We start from the raw sequence: 22866 nt of genomic DNA, 5'->3' as shown, positions 1-22866 counted from the left end.
TCTTCCAGGCTGTGTTCTGCTCTTCCCCTGTAAACAGGCCATCCCAAAGACCTTTGCATGGGGGAAGGAAGAAGTGGCTGACTAGCAGATGTCTCCTCTGCCTAAAAACAGAGACGTCTCCAAGCCCTCGGTTGTCAACACTGTCACATTTGAATGATCGGTCTGTGGCTCTTTCAACAACAGATGCTGTTTGCTGGCATCCCAGCTTGGGGAACCAAGCTCAGCAACAAGTTTTGGCTGAGATCCTCAAGAAATGGTTTCCCCCAACCTCACTGTATCCCAGCAGAAACAAACCCACTGTTTTTATGGTATCAAGAACATAGCTCTGCTCTGTGCAGTGCTTTCAGAACCATCTGCAAGCATCACCAGGGACAGATGGGACAACATACAGTGTGCGCATTGCCTTTCAGAGACGACAGATGAAGGCCAGCAGTGAAAGAGTTATTGTTAATCCAAGTGAGGGTGGGAGAAAAGGCACTCAAGAAAGGATAAGCTACAGCTGAGTCCCTAGACAGCATCTTCCACCCTGACATTACTGACAGCTGGAAAATGTGAAGGTGACATAGTGCAAGGCTTACCAGCTGTGGGTTGGTGCCATTGGAAAGAATATCCAATAAATCTGCTGAAGAAACAAAGTAAAATCTGGGAAAGGCCAATCTTTTCATGTCCAAATATTCAGCCAAAGCCTTCTCACACAGGGACAACCTGGGGAGAAGAGCAGAAAAATAGAGCCCAGGACAGGCGGGTGAATATCCTTTAATGTGTCGTGCTACAGTTTGGGTTATCGAGCAGATTCTCCCCTCCCATGGGGAAATGCCAGACATGAGCTGAGCCTGCAGGCTGGTCCTTTACAGCATTTTCCAAATAGATAACAAAGCACATAGTAACTCATAGATCTCTCTCCACTCCCAAGGGTCAAACAGACAAAGAGTCAGAGAATCCTCACCAAAAAGCAGAAACACAGGTGGAAGAAGAGGCTAGAAAGGCTTTGCAGTCTGACTTACTGTTTTAGACAAGCTCTCAACTGCCACAGGTGATTTCACACTAGGATGAAAGTTTCCAAAACTGCTTTTATTCTAACGAGCACATTTTAAAGTCTGATTCAAACCTACTCAGCTTTTTGTGCTTGTGAAGCCTGAAAAGAAACTTGTTTGCTCCGTTCTAAAATGAATCTCTCAGTGTTTACATGTTAAACTGCTGCTGAGCTTTCAAAGTTCATAAATAACATGCAGTTAGTCCTCTGTGGGGAACACGGGCCTTATCTGTTTAGGAAGTAAAATTAGATCTCTATTTTAAATGGATAGTTATTACTGACACAACAGCTATCACGTTAACTTGTTAGGTGTGTTCCAGGTAGAGTAGCTCATATGTTAGGTGAGAACTGTATCCATCTCTGGACATTAAGGTCTTTCTCAGGGAGTTTAGTTATACCATCTGTGAAGGGTACACACACAAAGATAATTCTGTTAATTAAAGCACATGGGATCAGCTCTGCTGCAGATATCCCTGCTTGGACTGCTAAATAGATATTTAAGACACCAAATTTGGGGTGGCAGTGAGGCCACATGTTATTAAAACCAACTGAGTGCCTAGCTTTGTATGTGTGCAAATCAATATTCAAGATAAGAGTTTGCACATACGCAAAGCCAGAATCCACCTTGGGGGCTTCAGGGTGATGGATCATGAATAAAAAGACTCAATGTGTGAATGCAAAGAACGCACAGTCCAGAAGGAAAGCCTTGGAGCACAGGTTAAACCAACTTATTAGAGCTGATCCCAGTCTCTGACAAAATCCTGGGACTGAAGTTGTACCTACCTACTCTGAATGTCCTCCAGTTGTTGGGACAGACCTGGTTTATTGGTGGCCTCAACCACATTTGGGGTTTTCTGAGTTTCATAGGCCAGTTCTTTAAAGTCCGCATCAATCCCTTCAAAGCGTTTGGAGTCCTAAAAAGCAACACAAACATGTTCATGGTAAAACATGGATTTTGTGCTAAAGGTCTCCATCCTCTGGGTGCTGTCTTTGGGTTGAGGGGAAAACCTTCTGTCCAGTGCAGACAGGGACCCCTCCACCATTCCAGAATGGCTCTTCCACTGACTTGCCTGAAACTAGTCTGCAAACAGGCACTTGCCTTCTTGTCACTGTATCCCAAAGGGGTTGTGGATAAAGTGCTCCATGCAGGAGGCAATGTCTAGGACCAACCATTTTCATGGGATTTAATTCCCCTTGGAAAACCTCATAAATCTCTCTCTCCCATGTCCAGGTGAAGTACCAAGTTTCCCTGGCTGCAGCAGCAGGAGATGCTCCCACACCGTGGAAAGGCTACCAGCCTCATGTGAGTGCACTCCTCCCCTCCTGCTACAGCACAGGAATCCCAACACCCATCCACAAAACGGGTATGATGACTCTTGTAGAGGAGAGCCCTTCCTTGCCTTCAATGAGGGTATGGAAACCCCACGTCAGCACCGGAGGCCCACATCAACAATTATGCTCCATATCTAACAGGGACTCTGAATTTCTGGAGCTAAACACTGAAGAATAAAGCAAGCTATGTTCAAAACATCTCTGCTCCTCCCTTCTTCCCAGGTCAGGCCTCCTAAGTGAGGCGGGACACTGAACAAGTGTTCCAAGCAGTCCAGGTAACACTTCCACGCTACCCTGTGTTCAGCCCCAGGAGCAAGGCTCCATCTGGAAGGTTGAGCCCTCCCTACACTCACGCCACAGATCCAGCTCCAGGTGAGCATCCCACAGCCTGTCAGCACATCCCCCCAGCCCTGGATGCATCCTGAGGGTGCTCAGCTACAGAGACTTTGAGCTTCAGTCTTTCTTTTACGGAAGAGAAGCTGCTGACTGAGCCACCTGTGTCCCTGGAGCCAAGAGGGCCCCGTGTCCTGGTGCATCCAGCACAGCACGGCCAGCCGGGCAGGGAGGGGATTGTCCCGCTCTGCTCTGCGCTGGGGCGGCCTCACCTGCAGCATTCACTGTGTGCAGGGCTGGGGACACAGGAGAAAAGGAGATAAAGCTACTGGAGGGTGTCCAGAGGAGGGACATGAACTTGGTGAAGGGTTCGGAGGGGAAACCGTATGAGGAGCGGCTGAAGTCCCTGGGTTTGCTCAGCTGGAGCAGAGGAGACTGAGGGCAGAGCTCATGGGGCTGCAGGTTCCTCAGCAGGAGCAGGAGGGGCAGGGCTGAGCTCTTCTCTGTGACAGTGACAGAACCCAGGGAATGGCAGAAGATGTGCCAGGGAGGGCAGTGGGACATGAGGAAAAGGTTCTTCACCCAGAGGTGCTGGACACTGAACAGGCTCCCAGGGAGGGGTCACAGCCCCAACCTGACAGTGTTCAAGGAGAGACTGGACAACGTCCTCAGACACATGGGGTGAATTGTGGGGTGTCCTGTGCAGGGACAGGAGTTGGACTTGACAATCCTGATGGGTCCTTCCAAGTCAGGACATCCTATGGTTCTATGGTTCATACCACTGCCAGACAGCTACTGAGATGCAGACAGCTGCCCAGCAGGATGCAAATGTAAATCATGATGCAATTTCATACATGACATTAGATAGCTCCTGGATATTAAGAGCTTGCTGGCACATGGTACAGCCTCAGGGCACTGGTTATCAGCACCTGTATATACTGCCCAGTGAGAGAGGTGTGCCCAGAATCATAGAATCATTTAGCTGGAGGAGACCATTGAGATCACTGAGTCCAACCATAACCTAAATCTAGTACTAAACCATGTTCCTCATCTATACATCTTCCAGGGCTGGTGACTCCAGCACTGCCCTGGGCAGCCTGTTCCAATGCCCCACAGCCCTTTGGGGAAGAAATTGTTCCCCAGATCCAACCTCAGCCTCCCCTGGCGCAACTTGAGGCCATTTCCTCTGCTCCTGGCGCTTGTTCCTGGGGAGCAGAGCCCGACCCCCCCTGGCTCCAAGCTCCCTTCAGGCAGTTCAGAGATCAGAAGGTCTCCCCTCACCTCCTGTTCTCCAGCTGAATCCCCCAGGTCCCTCAGCCGCTCCCATCACACTTGTGCTCCAGCCCCTCACCAGCTCCATTCCCTTCTCTCAACTTGCTCCAGCACCACAAGGGCTTTCTTGGTGTGAGGGGCCAAAAACTGCCCCCAGGACACTCAGCACAGCGTGCTCTCTGAAGCAGATGGAGGAACAGTCCAAGCAGAGCAGAGTGCAGGGTTGGAGACAGAACAGTGTGTTGTCCAGGGGTCAATGGGCTGCGCACATCCCCTCGTGGGTGTTCGTCCCACAGTGGTGCTGTCAGCGATGCTGCTCGTGAACAGGGACGGGGGTCACACAGCCAACTGTGGGTCACTCGTGAGTGAAAGGCAGGTTCCTCCACAGGGCTGCGAGTGGTCCAGCGGGGCCAGGAACAAGCTTGGAAGATTTTCTAAATAATCAAGAGAATAGGGAATAAGACTGGAAGCTGGACTCAAAGACAGCCCTGAGGAGGTCACAACCCTGAGGAGGGCATCAATGACAACTCTGCTCAATTTTCTGAAGCTGAAGTGGGAGAAGAGCTGCTCTCCCGCTGCACCAGCACTGGAGGCAGGGAAGCGGATACTGCAAAGCTGCCTGGTCCAGCTCTGATTTGACAATTTGCACCATCTGAGTAATTATCTCCGTCTTCTCCCCTCCAAGGAAAGAGGGAACATGCCTGTACCACTGAAGGAAGCCAGCAGCCTCCTGCTCAGCCTCCAGGAACTCTGCATCTGCTGTGCAATGGTGGAGGGGAGGAAAAACAGTTTCTCAGCAGGGTTCAGGCACAACCAACAGTACAAAAACATCCTGGGGCAACACTGGGGAAACTGCTGTAGCATTAAGGGAGCCTCCAAGAAAGCAATGCAGCAAGAGAACAGTCCTGCTTGGGGGAACACGGCAATATAGACAACCTTCTTCTGTGTAATGGAGGCTCTTCTTCAACGCTTTCCACACAGGAAAAATAGGATTTGGGATTTCATACCTTAGGAAGCTGTGCCCGTATATCTTCTGAGCCTATGAATATGCTCTCCAAGTGAGACCACGTACGCTGCACTTCGAACCAGAGAGAAATGACGGAATCTGTTGTGGACAGCTTCCTCTGCCATATGGACACTTCCTCCAAGAAGAAAGCAATACATTTGGATGTCATTAAATTCTGCAGCTGCACCTGGTTGTCTTCTAAAGTTTCTATGAGTTCCTCGTCTGACTTCAGCAACGGGATGTTCGTCCGGGGGTGAGGCTCATACTGAAACTCCATGGTGCTCCAACTCATTTTTAGCTCCTTCAGGACTTTCTCCATACTCATTTCTCGTACCGCTTTGTCCACAATGCCACGAACCTCATCCTCAAAGTTATGGAGGTTGAGCTTCAGGAGGTCAGCCAGCGTGGTGTCCGAGTCCATCACAAACCTCACACCCGTCACCTGCATCAGCTGATTCCAGTGCCTTTCCCTAATGGCGGGATTTTGAAGTTCTGCCACAGCTTTCAGGGCCGTCAGCATGTTCTTCACCTTGCTGTCCAGCCCAGTGAAAGCATCCCACGCCCTCACCTCCTTATCCAAATTCCGAATCTCTCTTGCAAACTTTTTACACTCCAGATCCATGTTTTCCACGTTAATATCCGCCCATTTGGTGGTCTGCCAGTCATCAAGGCAAGTGCCCACAAGGGAGATCATATCCCAGAGCTCTTTGAGAAGACACAGCTCCTTTCGGCACTGCTTCAGTTGTTTATAGTCTGGCACTATGACTTCAAACAGACCAGCTGATTCATAAATCGAGGTCATGGCTGACTCCATTTGTTTAATCTCAATGTGCTTTGTATCCAGCAGTTGATAAGGCTTTTTGGTGTCAAACCTAGAAAGAAACGTTTATTCTTCATAAGTGATATTGTAACAACTTCTAAAGAAAACATAAAACAAATGGTGCCTCTGAGACACAAAGCAGACATGATACATCTATAGTACCCATTGATGGTGCAGCCACATGGCACTGCTGACAACCCCTTTAAGCAATATTGTGCACTCAGCATCCAGATTGAATCTCTTGCTAACACCTTACAGTGTTTGCAGGGACAAAACACCCAGGGCATAACAGATACAACACCGTGAGCAGGTAGGAAATGTATGCAAGGGTTCAAGAACACATCCTCAGGACACTCCGAGATGATCCCATGAAGCTTTTCTTCCTCAGGGCTTCTCTGATGTTATAATTTCACTGTACCTGAATGGTGCTTCTTTCCGAAATCGCTCTCTGAATCTGTGTTGCTCAACATCAAACGCCGCACAGCTCTTGCGCACAACTGTCATTTCGTTCGCCTGCAGAGGAGCCACATGCTGCTTCACAGCTATCGCCAGCTTCTTTATATTGTTCCATTTTTCTGGCAGCTCCTGCAAGCAAAATTTAAATGACGGTAGGCAGTATTTGCTATTTGATATAAGATGTGACTGATCTGTTTATGGACAATCACAGAACAGGAAAAGCAACAGATTCCATGCCTAAAACTGCTAGGAAGTTTTGTTGTGATGCAAAAGCTAAACACAATTTGGGATAAAACTTATCAGTTATCCACAATTTTGAAGACGAATGAAGACTGAGACTTTAAAACTGACTGCTCTGATTGCAAAAACATGTTAAATAACTTCAGAAGAAGGGTCCCAGACCAGATCCTGGGCTCCCAGGATGGCTCGGTGGTTGAGAGAGCACAGTTCTCCTGACACCGAGCCCAGCGGGACCCAGAGCTGGCTGGAGGCAGGAGGGTGGGCTGAGGATGCAAGTTCATCAGATCGTCCGGCTTCCCAGAGCTAATTAAGAAACAGAGCCTGGGAAATTTCCAGCCAGCTCTTAGAGCAGAAGATATTATGCCAGAAGGACTTCTACAGAGCTTTCTGGGGCAAATCCCTCCAGCCTGCCTGTATAATATTAGTACTAAATAAGACAGTTTCTTTCTCAGGACTGCATCCAAGCTGCTGGTGCACAGCACTGCTAACAATCCACCCTTTGCACCTGGGATTTTATTTAGAAAGAGATTTGATTTCTTCTCTTCTCACTAGACTTCTCGAGCCAAATCCTCACCCCAGACAGTGACACCAGCCAGGGCTCTGCTGTCCTCAAGTCCCACAGCTTTGCTCTCCCACTTCCCCAGGTACTGTGCCAGCCTACAGGAAAGACTTTGGGCTTCTTTTCATCCCAGTGCACATAGTTGAGAAGACTAATGGAGATGCACCAACACTATGCAAAGAAGCGAAATAACCTGGAGGCAGCAGAGGCGGCCAGAGCAGGGCCAGTCCCTCCTGAGGGGTCTCTTTCTGGCACTTCATGTTCCAGTCTCTGTAGAAATCACTATCCATGACCATAGCAGGGCACACATGGAGCTGCTTCCTTGTCCTTCTCATACAAACTATCAGCTCCAGCCCATCCATCTTCATGGCCATGGAGGGAGCGGTACCTGGAGGAACTTACTTTGGTTTTCCTACTGTGTACAGCAGTGAATGAATTATTCAACTATGTGTTGCTGTCACTTGCCAGAAAGAACGAAACTGTTTTGTTATCTCCTCCATCTGAATGGCTGCCCTGCATACCTCATTTCTTCTGTCAGAAAAATAAATCAGTTGTTCAAATCTACACGCACAAACAGGCACCAAGCAAGCAGCTCTTGGGCAGAGGAATCAGCAGAGCTGGGTTCCCCATAGCACCATTTTTTATGCTGAACTGAAGCTGCTGTAGCAGCCAAAACATTCATTTAATGCAGCTCTTCTGTTTTTCAGGGTGTCTGTAGGAATCTAGTTATCTTTAGGACCCTTACCCGTGTCAGATTTGGTGATACAACCATCCGTGGATCACGGCTGCACCAGCAGAAAACTGGGGGATTGCTGAACCCCGCTCAGGTCCCATCCAAGCCTGCAGCAGAGGGAGGAACTTCTCCCCAAAAAGCTCTGCCTTAAACCTGGTGTCCTACACAGAGCCCTCTGCACACAACGCCCCGTGACTAAGGGGTATCCATCAGTATGTAGCCACACGCTCCTCCACCGTAACATGGTGACTGCTGCCAGTTCCCCAAGGCTGGCTGGGCATCCCACAGGCTTTTCCAACCGTCACCTCATGGTCCCCTGTCCAGAAATGAGAAGAATTCCCCAAAGAAAAATTGATTCATCAGGGCCAGATGTGGAAAGGTGCTGAAATACTTTCATAACGTGCTCCCAGTGATGTCCTTTGGGTCAAGCAGATTGGGTGTTATAGACCTAGTGGAGGACTGAAGTCCTATGAGAAGGCGACTCCTCTGCCAACATTATCCTTCCCATCTCCACAGTTGCCAAGAACTGGCTTATTTAAAAATAATTATAATTCAAACTAATTAACAGATGTATTTGAAAATGCATTATTTTTTTTCAAGAGTAATCGCTGAGAGTTGGAGCAGGCAATTCTATGTTTTTCATACATAACAAAAGGCTTAATCTCTGCTTTAAAAGAAAAACCTCAATATAACTCCAAAATTTAGAGCTATTAAGGCACATCCCACAATAGTAAAATACTATCCACTGAGGCCCTCTAATGACAGGGAGTGGGGCTTTAAATACTCCTGCAATGCTCTTAAGCTCATACTCTTTGACGCTGGCTACTTGGCAAACCGCCGTGTCCACCGCAGCTTTTCACCCACCTCCAGTTGCTTATAGACTTCCTCCGGCAGCTCTTGCTCATACGTCTTCAGCAGTTCGACGGTTTGCTTCAGGGGCTCGAACACGGCATCGGTGACACTGTGCCTTTCCTTAACGGCCAGGAGATGCCCCATGATCTCCACCAAACCATCATAATCGCCTTTTTCAACCTTTTTGCTCAAACCTTTGTCAGCAGTTTTTATGAACTCGTCCAGGTCAGACAAGCTGTAGAACACAAAACAGGAAAGCACCAAATGAGAGCAGTTCCTACCGGAATCATCCAGGCAGCTGGACTGGCACGGAGAGGGAAAGGCCTGGCTAACTCTGCCCATCACATGGCAACATGCTGAGGGCATCAGAACCACAGTTCATGCTCACAGGGATCCATAGATGTGGTACAGCTTCCTGTGAGGAACGGATAAATGGGTTGGGACTTCACAGGTTGGAGAAAAGGCATTTGAGGAGCACAAGTCTTACGAGGAGCAGCTGAGGGAGCTGGGGCTGTTCAGCCTGGAGAACAGGAGATGAGGGGAGACCTGATCTCTGCAACTGTCTGAAAGGAGGTTGGAGCATGGAGGGGGTTGGTCTCTTCTCTCAGGTAGCAAGTGATAAGATAAAATGGCCTCAAATTTCTCCAGGGGAGGTTCAGATTGGGTATTAGGAAAAAAATTATTCACAGAAATGGCTGTCGGGCCTTGGAACAGGCTGCCCTGGGCAGTGGTGGAGTCACCATCCCTGGAGGGGTTGGATAGACATATAGATGAGGTTCTCAGGGACATGGGGTAGTGCCAGAGTTAGGTTATGGTTGGACTCTGTGATCTTGATGGTCTCTTCCAACCAAACAGATTCTATGACTCTATCCTATGATTCTATAAGGGAGACCTGTGAGCTCGGGTCTGTGGTCTGAAGAGAGTGAATTTGAAAGGACAGTTTTCATGTCATCTCTTCCAATACAAGAATTCAACAAATGAACCTGGTAGGTTGTAAAGCTACAACAAACAGGGATTCTTCTTCGCACGCTGCCTTATTTCAGAGGGTAAGTCTCTGCTGCAGAAGGATGCAGATGTTAAAAATTCACAGCGGTTCAGAAAAGCAACCGAACATTTGTGGGAGAAAAAAAAATCCATCCAGGTCTTTAGATACAAAGGTACAACCCATGACTCTCAAAGTCCTCAGGTATGAATGGTTAGAGACAAGGAGACTATTTGGGGGAAGTTTCCCTACCTGCTTCTTGATCTCACCAGCTGCTGGACACTGTTAGCAGAGCTTGATGGGCTCCTGGATCTTTGGTCCTTTCCATTCTTCCCTTCTCAAAACGCTTACTTTTGAAGTGCCCGCTTAAATTCTGTGGATGCTGCTGGACCAGAACATAGCCCTAAACACTTCACCTATTAAAGACTAAACTGCTGAGTCAGGAGCTCTTAATAAGAACTCCTAAATGCCTGTTCTAACCTATGCAAAAACCTCTTTGCACAGGAATTATCGTGCTGAAAAGAACACAAGAGATCACAGCAGCCACCACACGCAGCAGCCTTCACTAGTACATATGTCTGTAAATATTTCTTCGTAAGCATCCAAGCCCTGTGGCATCCTTCAGCTGCTACTACTCAAATAAATCACCTAACACATCATCCTGCAGAGACCAGGCGGCTGAGCAGCTATTCAGAGCAGGGAACACATGTTAATTCAAAACTTACATCCAAAGCTCCTCCTTTTTGTAACCTTGAAACTGCCTCCCCATGACTGCTCATGCCAGGCAACCCAAATTACTTTTTTTACAAAGAGTGCACTCAAAAGAGCACTGCATTTAGAAACGGAGCAAGTATCTCATGGCATTAATGCAGCTTTACTGATGGCAAATTCAACAAAATAAGCATAGAGCCCTAGAAGAGATTAGATTAGTTGGACCAGGATGAACAGACAAACAGACATCCTGTCCAACACCACACAGTAGGTCGTAGGAGCATCAGCTCGCAGGATGTCGATGGTACCGAGTTCGTGGAACTGTTTGCACTTTACACACTCAGCTGGACCAGCTGCTCCCAGCAGAGACGAGGGGATGAAAGTTAGCAGAGATGCGATGGAGCTGGCAGGGGGTGTGTGCCCCCTCCTCTTGCTCCTGTATTAGCCTTTTGCTTATCAGTGTGAAATGATAAAGCCCAGCCAACACAAGAGAAACCCACTTTGGTTCTGGGAAGAAGAGGTAGAACGGTTCCTACCTGTGCATGACGTGGTCCATGAGATGCTGCTTGAACACCAAGCTCCACCGTTTAATCACATTCAGCAGAGACGCTTTGAAAGGCCGAGCATCAACTTTCATCCAACTCTGGAAAATGCTGATGGGCTCGATGCGATTCACCTCCTCATAGATCTTCTCGTAGGAGTCAATCTGCTCTCGGAACTGCTGCAGCGTGGGAGGTGACTCAGGGACCCCGTTCTCTGCATGGGCCTCGATTTCTGCCGCAGTGAGAATGTGCCCGTAGAGGAGGAACTGGCGGAAGAACTCCTTTCTGTCCTCCCCGTACAGGTAGGAGTAGTGGTCGAAGGCACTGCGGTAATCACAGCAGGCCGCCATCACGGCCTGCACACGCCCCATCAGCTCATGGCGCATGTCGGCCAGGTCAGCCATGTCCTCCATGTCAGCCTGGAGAGAAGAGGAGAGGAGCTCGCAGTGATGCGGGGGCAGCGTGGCACCTCCTCACTGCCACACAGCGTGAGGGAGCTCCACAGCCACGGACCTGGTAGTGGAGGAAGCCGCTGTGCTCAGCCAGCCTGGGCACCAGCGATGAGATCCGGTAGATGTCGTTGAGAAGACCTTCCACCACGTCGTAGAAGCCATCGTTTGTGCCAGGGTCCAAGGAGGGTTGAAATATCAAATCTGGGATCACCAAATCCAGCTGCACCTCAAACAGGGGAGGAAGCCCTGCCTTGGGATCTGGTAGGGAAGAACAGAGGTGCCAGGTTATTTTTGAAGGGGAGAAAAGTGATCTAGAGCCACCACTAACATCCCACCACAAGACACACACATGCCCCACAGGGACACCAGGCAGGTGGGACACCCACTCGCTGGGTCCAGTGACATTGTGTCTGCATACAACGCAGAGGGGAGGCTGCCAAACCAGCTGGTGTTCTGGTACCCACAGGAGATACTGGAGAACAGATGAGACACAAGTGATTTAAGGACCGGAAAAATGCTGTGGAGGGAAGCCTTAAAGAGACCAGGCTCTTCAGCTAATCAAAAGGGAGTCTGAGAGCTGAACAACTACAGCGCATAAGTACTTAAAGAGGAGAAAAACAACAGGAACCAAGAGGCTCTTTAATTTAGTGGAGAAAGGCATGAAAAAATAAAACACCAACTGGTTTCACAAATGTGAAATTATGTGCTTGTTTTTAACAAGATGGTGAGGAACTGGATGCAATTCTCCAGCTCAGTGTGCCTCCACATCCAGGAGGGAAGCGTTCTGAAGATGTGCTTTAGCTGGACACAGCTGCTCTCAGCAGAGTGACCCTCCGTGGCAGCCTTAGGCAGGAGCTCTGCTTTGGTGACCCCTCTCCTCACTCCTCAGTGATGGAGGTTTTTCTTTCATGTCTTTCATCCACAGAACCAACTCTTGAGACTCTCCACAAATGAAAGGTTGTGTCACCTTGATGCTTTGTGCATGGGAGGTCAGGAGATGGCTGATGCCCAAGAACAGACTTGGAATGATGCCTCAATTTTGTCTGTTCACAAATCCCAGCAAATGGTGCACAGTCATCTCTGTCCCTTCCCTTGAGCAAGGCTTTGCTCCAGTGACCAGGGGACAGAGTTACCCTCTGAGTCTGGAGGCTCCTCCAGCACTTGCTGTAGACAATGCAAGAGGCAGAGTAGAAAGACCACCACAAGTCAAAGCACAAAACAGAAACTTCCTTTTGGTGAGACTGAAGATGGTATCACGGCCAGAGCTGAGGAACCAGCAGTTACCTGTGTTTTCGAGGAGGTACTTGAGTGAGCACTCAATGGCAGTGAAGAATCCATCCAGAACTATCTCATCCACGTAATCCACATAGGCCTTCCAGATGTCAGATGCTGGGTCTGCAAGTAAGAGGCTCTGGTTTTCCTGGAAGAAAAAGACGACACTTTGAAATACAGCGGGGCTGAGTCTGTCCTACAAGAGCTGCCCACAGCTGAGGACTCATGGCAATGAGCACACAGGTACCAGCCCTGCGGGGGGAGAGAAACCAGACAGACGGATGTTGCTGCTGGTAGCATGGCCACAATTTTCTCCTTCTGTCAAGGGCTGCTTTGTCATCTGAAGCAACTCAAAATAATCACAAGGTAAAAATGGAGTGCGTGAGAGACTTAGCAGCCCTGCAACCTTCTCCTCCCTCTTCTCTGAGGCCAAAGGGCTCAAGGGTGCTTTGCAGACCTGGGCCAAAGGCTCATCCCAATGCATGAAGCCTCAGTCCTTGTGGCCTGTATAATGTTACCTTGGGTGGATGAGTCCTTCCAAGCGGACTGCTTACACCTCTGCCCTACAAATGGTCATCTCAAAACAAGAGAACTTTAAAATTCAGAAAAGGGTTTTTAAATAAACCAAGTGAAAATAGTTAAAGATTGGGATCAGAAGACAAAGGGTTGGCTTACAGCCTCCCTTCTCAGCTTATTGCGTTCCTTACCTCCAGGCAAGTTCACAGTCAGGAAATTCACGGTTTTCTAGGCCACAGAATGGCCCCATCCTTCTTGCGTCTCCTCTTCCACACCCACAAGACCAGCCTGGGTATCCATCCCCTGCACCTCCCAGGCTCTGCCGTGATCCTGTTCCGGCCTTGCTATGCCCTCTGAGGGCTCTTTCTCCTAAGCCTGCCAGGGGCTCTCAACACAGGCACGGGCTCAAAAAAAACGTAAGGTCCAGCTTGCAGTCTGCTGCCAGGGGTTCAAAGCTGGCTGTATTTCATCTCTGGGGACACAGGAGAGGGTGCCATTCCCAGTGGCATGGCAGCTTGGCACACATGAGATCATAGAATCATTCTGGTTGGAAGAGACCCTCAAGATCATCGAATCCAACCATAACCTAACTCCACCACTAACCCATGTCCCTAAGAACCCCATCTGTACATTTGTTAACACCTCCAGGGATGTGACTCCACCACTGCTCTGGGCAGCCTATTCCAAAGCTTCACAATCCTCTCTGTGAATTATTTTTTCCTAATATCCAATCTGAACTTTCCTTGGTGCAACTTGAGGCCACTTCCTCTCATCCTATCTCTTACTACTTGGGAGAAGAGACCAACCCCCTCCATGCTCCAACCTCCTTTCAGACAGTTGCAGAGAGCAAGAAGGTCTGGCCTCAGCCTCCTCAAGATAGAGTGGCATTGCCAATTGGGCTTGAGTCAACCCAGAGTTGCTGCTCCCCAACTTTACACATCAACGCTGAGTGATTAAACTGTTAACAGAGCAAGCCAGGGCTCTGGTGCCTTGCAGACTCACCTCCACATTTTGCTGACACAAGAGAAAGGGGAACTTCACAGGACTGAACACTATGGGAATGCCCATTTGAAAGCACCACCCCCTCTTCACCGTCCCATGCCCTTGTATTTGACAATGCCCCCTTGTCACTGGTGTTCTACTGAACCTTTACTCCAGAGGCCTCATCCTGGTGCAAAAGGGCAATGCAAGCCAGCATCTCACTGTCCTGCCTGTGCTTGTGGGTGCACGTACCCAAACTCTCTGTGCTCTTCTCTCAGCAGCCTCAAGACTCACCTGCTCAAAAGAAGACCTGAACACCCAAGGGAAACACAGCAGACCAGCTCTTGGCCCCTTTGCTGCTGTTCCTCCAGGTTTGACCAGCACAGCAGGACAGAGGCATGGGGACATCCTATTTTGGGCCATGGTGCCTTTCCCTCCCCAGGACCTTCATGCTGCTTTGCAGTTGGTCCTGCCCTGTGAGCCACCAGAGCAGCGGTGCCAGCCCTTCTGCCTTGGCCACAGCCCCATGTTCTCTCCGGTCAATTTAGGAAGTGTTCCCATCTTTTGGGTGTAGCTGGAGGTGGTTGAGCCTGTCACAGCTGTAGCAGCAGGACAACGTGGGCATAGTAAAATCCTCGCCGTGGGTTCAGAGGGTACAGAAGTGGGTCAGAAGCCCAAGGCTGAGTGCAGACAGTGAAGTAAGGTGAGCAACAAGGGCTCAGTGTCCCAGAGAGGGTCAGCCCAGTCTCTCCAGAGTCCAAGGCCAGATGGTGACCCTCAGGAGTGGGCTGGACCTAAAATCCATCTGCCTTCCAGCCAAGGTGCTGTCCCTGACACGCTAAAACCTCTGGGCAGGTGAGGCGCAGAGATTTGGGCTTTCTCCTGCTCTGCAAAGAGGACTCTCAGCTCTGGCAAAGCCACTGGAAAAAACCCAGGGTTCAGACAGCAGCTTTTTTCTTGTTACTCAGCTTCTCCCTGGACTGACAGCGTCACCTCCTGCTCCCACAGAGGAACAACAAGCCTAAAGCAGAAAGGTCAGCCACAGCCAGCTGCCTCTCCATTTTAAGGTGAATATTTCGGAGGAGTTTTTCCTCTGAGCAGGATCCCAAAGCCTGATGCACGACTCCCCTCTAGTGGCTTCACAAGAACCAGGACTGGGAGCCAGACTGGGCTGCATCGGCTCCCGCTCCTGCTCCAAACTCGGTGCCTGGTCAGCAGCCCCGCACACTCAGCTGTACCAGCTCACCCATCAAAGTATTCCTTAATCAACAACAGGTAAGTTTTTCAAATGAGTTAAGGGAGTTAATTTTAAGGTGAAGCAGCTCTGGACATTTTCACCAGAGCGGAGAGACACCCAGAGCCTATGAAGAGTCAACAAACCCCTGGAGAAGGTCCCCCCTCACCTTCACCAGCAGATGAATCCTCTGCCCTGACTCTCGGACAAGGCTGTAACGCCGTTCCAGGCGGTCCTGACAGTCGTCCAGGCTCAGCAGCGATTCTCTTTTACAATCTCTTCTCACAAATATGGGCGACGCCCACGATCCCACGATGGTCTGGATCTCCTCAACATTGTTTTTGGCTTTCTGTATCCTCTGCTCGAGGTCATGGACATCATCCATCACCATGGAGATGTGATCCCAGACACCTGGTAAAAAATGAGATGATTGACTACTTTTTTTCAGAGCTGCATGGCCAAGCTCTTGTGCACTCTCCATAAGACTTTTCCCCCACGGTTTCATGTATTTCTCACCCATCATTAACACAAGAGACTTACCACCTCAACCAAAAGAGTCACTTCTAGCTCCCTCCTACCCCAACAATCCATGGTACAGCTGCAGCCTCTGTTTTCTGCCAGGAGCACCAGCACCGTGGGGACGTCTGACACTTCCCCCTTTCCCGTACCCAGATTTAATCTGCTACCAGAGAGAGAACAAGGACAACAGGCTGAGTGTTCCTGCCACTGTCACTAGAGCAGGGACCCACAGCCCCACAAACACAGGCTGTGACAGCCCAAGGTACCAGCGAGGGCTGCATTTAGATTCAGGGAACTTCATCTGCAGGAAAGTCCCTTCATCTTTGTTGTGCAATGGAGAAAGAGTTTTTCAGCATGAGGAATTCTGCTTTGCAAGTTCCCAAGGGAGGACACTTGTTCCTGTTCATACCACAAGCCTGATGACAGAAATATATATTCCAACAGCGAGCAGTTTGCTTTCACCAAGAGGAAACAAATTGTCTTCCTCCATTCTGCTTTGCAGTTAAAACTGATCAAGCAAGAACACTGGTTAAATCATCCCAAGTCACGGTGCACAAACCTCACCACTAACCACAGTATTTCATCTGGCTGGAAAGGATAACGAGGTGGCCCTGGCCCCCACCGGGAGAAGTCTGTCCCAAGCCAGATGGCTGGGCCAAGGGGTCCCAGTCCCTGCACAACTCAGGGAGAAAGCAGTGCCTTGGGGACACAGGGACATGACCACACAGTGGGTCACTTGGGCTGGCACGGGCAGGGAGCAGACTCTTCAACCCCAGCCTTGCCAGCTCTCACAAACCCCAATCTTGCCGTTTCCTCAGCATCACTGCTTACAGGGCAGCCTCTCTTCCCCAAAAGCCCAGAGGGAAGCTGAAGGGATCAGGATCCTGTCCCCAGCCCAAGCAGATCAAGGTAAGATGGGAAGGAGCAGGCAGGCTGGGGGCTGCCCTTTGTCTCCCCAGTGCTGGCTCTGCTGGAGAGTCCCCTGCCCTGCTGTGAACTGTCACTGGGAACCAGGTGATGGAGGCTGGGGACATGGGAGGAATCTGATGAGACCCAAGTGAGCAGGTTAACCATGAGCAATGTGCCCTGTGGCCAAGAAGGTTGATGGTACCTGGGCTGCGTGAGTAGGAGTGTGGCCAGCAGGTCGAGGGAGGTGAATCCTCCCCCTCTGCTCTGCACTCGTGAGGCCCCATCTGAGTGGTGTGTCCAGTTCTGGGCACCCCAGTTTAAGAAGGACAAGGAATTACTGGGGAGAGCCCAGCGGTGGCTACCAAGATGCTGAGGGGTCTAGAGCATTTTTCTTCTGAGGAAAGGCTGAGAGAGCTGGGGCTGTTGAGCTGGAGAAGAGAAGCTGAGAGGGATCTGATCAATGCGATCAATATCTCAGGGTGGGTGTCAGAGGATGGACCAGACTCTGTTCAGTGGTGCCCAACGCCAGGGTGAGGGGCAACGGGCACAGACTGAAACACAGGAGGCTCCATCTGAACATGAGCAGAAACTTGTTTGCTGGGAGGTGCCAGAGCCTGGCCCAGGCTGCCCAGAGCGGGTGTGGAGTCTCCTTCTCTGAGACATTGAAACCCGCCTGGACCCACCTGTGTGATCTGCTCTGTGACCCTGCGTGAGCAGGGGGGTTGGACTGGAAGATCTCCAGAGGTCTCTTCAGCCCTCACCAGTCTGGGATTCTGTGAAATCCTGTACGGCCTCTTTTGCCCTAACACAGAGCTAGCTCACCCTCCATCTTCCAGTTGAGTGTTTCTTCTGCCTTCTTCAGCTTCAAGTTAATATCCCACAGCTGCTCCTGTATGAGAGGGTATTCGACCTCCAGGACTGTCTTCAGGACCTTGTTGTATCTGTTCACCATCAGCTCCAAGTTGGCCGCCAGCTGCCGGTATGACTCCTTGGAGGAATAGATTTCTGCTGCCGTGGGTGGGATGGCTCCCAGCCGGCTGCCAGACAGGTAGCTCACCTCCCTCAGCACCGACACCAGCTGCAGAAACAAGGCAGAGAGCTGAATGTGAGACAATCCTCCCCATTCACCTGGTAGACACCCTCCCGTCAATTCTGGGGATCTTAGGGGGTTCCTGCTGTTTTATTCACAAAGCAGTACGCTCTGAGAAGGGCCTGGACACCTCCTAGTCCAGACCATCTCCCTCCCATTGATCTTTGCCTCTGATTTGCTTCCCAATCAAAGACATATAGCTCTGTTAACTACCCAGCCAGCAAACCCTGTGCAGCCTCTAAAAGCCATGATGATCTCTGGTTTTCTCAGCTATCCTCATCAATACAGTCTTTCAGCAATACTGTGCCTGCAGGAGGAGGCACAACCAAAAGCATCTTTGAGTTGTGATGGAACGGGATTGAGTGGGTTATTAAACTATAAACCCAAGTAGAAGTGAGTCCCTGCAACAAACGGAGCAGCAAGGTCTTCCAACGCAATATATCACTTCTAAGACAAAAAAAAAAATCTTTGCTCAGTTTAGTGGCTTGTGAGAGGGAAAATGCTCCTGAAACGGCACATTTTGGCTGGGTGACAGAAATTCAGTACATTGTATGGGCAATGGCAGGGGTGAGGAGTATCTACAATACTAAAGTGACTATGTCCACAATGACAAGAAGAGGAAAGAAAGACGGAGCGCAGAAGGGTGAAGGGAGCAGTTTGAGGAGGTGGATGGAAGAGGATGGGATGGGAGGAAGGGAAAAGCAGGGGATTGAGGGAGCAGGAGGCCAAGTGAGATAGAACCAAACTCCCCTCCCTTTTATGCACTGGAATGTCTGAGACATCCCCACCATGGTGTCAAGGATGTCTTACCCTCTTTCCCTCTCCTCCATGGAAGGTGAGCTCTGGAAGATTCTTTAATGTTGAAGGGTTGCAAATACATCCTCCCTTTAGGCAAAATGAGGTGCTCCTATCTGCTCTGAAGGGCATGAAGGGGCTGCTAAGCAGGCACCTGAGGACATGAGGCAGTCCTCAGTATGGAAAGCTGAGAGCAGCGCAGAAGCACTCAGAGACTGGAGCTGAGAACATGCTCAGCACGTCACAGGCTCCAAACCCTGGCACCAGGGTGAAGGGTGGAAAACATCCCCTGGGGCCATTTGCTTCCCACCTTAGCAAGGAGATTCCAAGGAGCTGGACAAATCCTTTGTCTGAGAGCCAAGCTGGAATGAGCTCTGGAACCTCAACACTTTTCTCTAACAGCAGCAAGTCCCAGGGAAAGGGGGAAGTGTTTGATGTTTTCCCAGGCCCCTGAGATTCAGCACCTCCGCAGCAAATGGCATTTCACATTTGAGAGGCCCCAGCTCTCATCAGGCCCCAGCACCTTTGAATCCACCTCTGCACTCTGCTGGCTTGGACCCTGCCTCTGCTTTGGGCAGGGGGATGGTCAGGCCTCCCTGTGCTGGAGAGGGCAGCCCTAGGGAACAGAGACCTACTGGAAGCCTCCTGCACCACAATTAAGGAAATCCAACAGCCACAACACTGAAGTAACAAAACAAACCTTTCCTGGGATTTTTATACCCTTTCAGGAAGCTCAGATTTCAGGTAAACATAACACGAACCCACGTCTGTAGGATGATGCTCCTACGCTCCCCACACCAGCGTCAAACCAACCTGCTCTGGAGATGTTGACACCAGTTAACATCTGGCTACTCACAGACTTTCTGGCTTTAATTACAATCTGCGCTGCTTAACCTGTAATCCTGATATTTTACCAGGAGACAGAGCCCACAAAGGGGATGGTTAATTCATGTCACCCATAACAGATGCTCCAGGGACCTCAGCAGAACAGATCTAGTAGCGATCCCACCAGACTTGCCATGCACGGTGGGGCACAGCTTGGAGACGTGCCCTCCAGCAGACAGGAAAGCTAGTTCTTACCTGGGGATCAAAATTAACTGTGATCAGTTTGGTTTCTGGATCTCGCCGGATAAGCGGTTGAGTAAGGTTGTACTGGGATTTTTCAGAGACTGTCTGGGACCAGTCTGCATAGAGCTTCTCCTGATACCTGCCGAAAAACAAACAAACAAATTAAAACATCCACCACGTAGCTGCCAAGCCCGCACACCAAGACATAGAACCAAATAAAAGCCAAGTCCACTTCTGAGGGCTGAAGAACATCAAGGAATATTTAAAACCCACCCACACCACCTCCATAAAGATCTTGGCTTCAAAGACAAACACCTGAAAACCAGTGACAGCATCAAGTCAGGAAAACAAAGATCCCCCAAGTACCATTCTTAGCAGAGGATTCAAATTTGGGGACAAATATTCAAAAGCTCAGAGCAATCAGTTCAGTTTTAGCATCAAACATTAAGATATTAAGTGAGGTGCAACGAATCCCACTCCCACTTGTGGAATACACACATTACAGCCACGGTAAGTACACTGTGAATGGGCACAAGTGGATTGAGACTTCTGGTCAGCTCAGGTTTTCTACCACAGCATCTCCTACATCCAAAAGAATCTCGTTCCAACATTTCTGCTGGGCTGCACAGCCCCTGTCCCTCCCATGCAAACTTCTCATTTCAAGATATCACAGAAAGACTGTGGTGTGTAGCAAAGGATTCCTCCTCCTCTCTCATCACAAAATTCCTTCTGGCTTAGAAAGAGACATTCTCAGGCCCTGGGCTTGCAAACGTGCTGAAAGGTGGTTTAGAGAAGGAGAAGGAAATGGCCTCAAGTTGCACCAGGGGAGGTTCAGACTGGATATTAGGAAACATTTCTTCCCCAAAGGGCTGTCGGGCATTGGAACAGGCTGCGAGGGCAGTGGTGGAGTCATCATCCCTGGAGGGGTGGACAGACGTGGAGACGAGGTTCTCAGGGACACGGGGCAGTGCCAGGGTTGTGTTAATGGATGGACATGAGGGTCTCTTCCAACCAAAACAATTCTATGATTCTATAAGGTTTGGCTTTTTTTCATATAGTTACAGTCATGCCTGAGCCACCACTTACCTGTCGAGCAGCTGGATCATTTCTTCATACTTCTCTATCACCCTTCTTCCTTCAGCAGAGTCCAAGCAGCTGGTGGCACAACAGACAAGCTCAGCGTTACATTTAGCCCTGTGAGGCTGCAGTCTCTATTTACCCCTTCCCAAAACCACCCACCACCTTGCAGGCAGAGCCTGGCTGGGGATCTTACATTCCAACCCCACCATATCGCCCAAAACCATTTCACTGCACAAAAGCTCTCCAAGCCCCAGTGCGCCCTTTTGCGGGTGTTTGCATGGCAACTGGCAAATGAGAACCACGTCCTGGGGGAAGAACAAGGGCCCAGAGCTGCTGGAGGAACACTGGTCTCCGTAACATACTCAATGCTCCGGTGTTTGCACAGAGCAGGGCAACCTCTGCTCACCAGCCACCACTTTCTGAGGTCAAAGAGGCACAGAAAGAAGCAGAGTGTGGCTCCCGGCAGATGAAGCTCTTGGCGGTGCCCAATTCATGCCCCTCAAACCGAAGAGCAAAGGTGTCCCAGAGTGCGGGAGGCAGAGCCCTGGCCACGCTGCCAGGGCTGTACAGCCCAGGGAACAGCAGGCCAGAGGAATTCTTATCATGCTGTCTTTTCCCCACTGTTTCATCTACAGTATCCAAGTTTTCCTCAAGATGGTTGTTGATTTTGGAGGACATATTGACAAAACTTGAATTAACTTAACCAAAAGCTGGAAAAAAGGAGCGCCTGAGCAGTCACCGCTGGGCAAGTGCTGAGAAACCTGCTGGAAGTAAACAAGTCCTCTGAGCAAATCCAAGTAAATCCCAGCAAAACCACTTTTGTTTCTCCTTTTTAATCCTTTTTCCCTTTCAACAGCATCATGTCACCACCGCTGCAGAGCATGTTATTAACTACTCTAAACAGAGGACAGAAAATCAGTGTGAAATGCAGATCTGGGTCCTTCATGGTGGACAAAAATTTGCCATTTAGGTTCAAATCAGACATGATAACTTGGGCTCTGTGCTGGGAACAGCCCAAGAGTTTGTTTCATTGCACCAATGTCTTTGCTGCTGCAGAATAACTGTGCACTTAAAGACACTTAATGGCAAGATACAGTGAGAGAAGGTTACAAACATGGTACAGTGACGGTCAAGTTATTTTGGTCAAGTACATTAAAAAAGTGGATCCATTTACACAGAATCCTGACCAGCACACGTGAAGCCATTCCTGTGAGCTACCAGGTGCAGTCCCTAGAACATCCTCAGTTGTCGTAAGTCCAACACTGCCTTGCTTACAGAGCTCTTAAATGTTGTCTCATGTGGTGCCAGCTGTGAGTATGAGGCCATACTTCCCTGACACCATCCGTTATAACAAGCATTTGGGTGATAAATATACCAGCATTGGTTTCTTTCCTTGATCTTGGGAGATGGCTCCTTTGTTTAACGCTGAGAAAGTTTTCTTCTGCCCAACAAAATGCTCGTCTGCTCCCCAACATGCAAACCCAGCTCCACCGATCCATCTCAGCTGAGTCCAGCCCAGCACTTCTCTGCTATTCACAGTTTGGATGATGCCAGAACCAGGACTTGCAGCTGAGGAGGTCCTGGAGAACATGCTGAGTGGGATTGCAGCAGGAAAGGTTCTGATACCTCTTTCAATTGCAACCCGGGAACTATGTCTGAAAGCTGAATAGCCCACTGTGCCTCTTAATCGCTTCAAAACAAATCCAGTTAATGAGTTTCTTAAAAAAAATAATGATCACAAGGAAGCTGAAAAGCACCAGTGCAACCACTTCACACCTCTTTGACTAAGAATTATTTCAGCTATAACCATGGGATAATGTTCACCACAGAAAGAAAATCAGATTGATTACAGAGAAGATAGCAAGGTGGTCATAAAGCAACTTAGCTGGAACAGACACGCACAGATGTGGGATGTGCCTGAAGTGATCAAACGGCACCTGGATTCGCGCTCGCAGCTCCTGCGCCCAGCGCAGCGCTCCAGCCACCGGCGGCATGTTCTTGTGCACAGGGGGGGATCCTGGGGAGGGCACATTGGAACAGCATTTGACTGAACACTGCACTTGTAACCCCAAAGATGCA

At 49.6% G+C, this 22866-nt stretch overlaps 1 protein-coding gene across 1 annotated transcript in view; it reads right to left on the bottom strand.

Annotated features, from left to right (window-relative positions):
* The window catches only part of LOC139826703 (dynein axonemal heavy chain 9-like), a 45561-nt gene that overhangs the window by 5198 nt on the left and 17497 nt on the right, over positions 1-22866 (bottom strand). Inside the window, exons 10-22 of the mRNA XM_071803110.1 lie at positions 22690-22804; positions 20794-20862; positions 19720-19846; positions 17577-17832; positions 15496-15737; positions 12608-12743; positions 11385-11581; positions 10866-11290; positions 8649-8871; positions 6215-6381; positions 4978-5848; positions 1817-1947; positions 579-705 (exon numbers count right to left, since the gene is read on the bottom strand). Of these exons, the coding sequence (XP_071659211.1) occupies positions 579-705; positions 1817-1947; positions 4978-5848; positions 6215-6381; positions 8649-8871; positions 10866-11290; positions 11385-11581; positions 12608-12743; positions 15496-15737; positions 17577-17832; positions 19720-19846; positions 20794-20862; positions 22690-22804 (3086 nt within the window). The remainder of the gene's footprint in view (positions 1-578; positions 706-1816; positions 1948-4977; positions 5849-6214; positions 6382-8648; positions 8872-10865; positions 11291-11384; positions 11582-12607; positions 12744-15495; positions 15738-17576; positions 17833-19719; positions 19847-20793; positions 20863-22689; positions 22805-22866) is intronic.

The sequence above is a fragment of the Patagioenas fasciata genome, unplaced genomic scaffold (genome assembly GCF_037038585.1).
Source record: "Patagioenas fasciata isolate bPatFas1 unplaced genomic scaffold, bPatFas1.hap1 Unplaced_1, whole genome shotgun sequence".
Taxonomy (NCBI): domain Eukaryota; kingdom Metazoa; phylum Chordata; class Aves; order Columbiformes; family Columbidae; genus Patagioenas; species Patagioenas fasciata.
The sequence above is the reverse complement of the archived record's forward strand: the minus strand, read 5'-3'. Positions and strand labels throughout refer to the sequence as shown.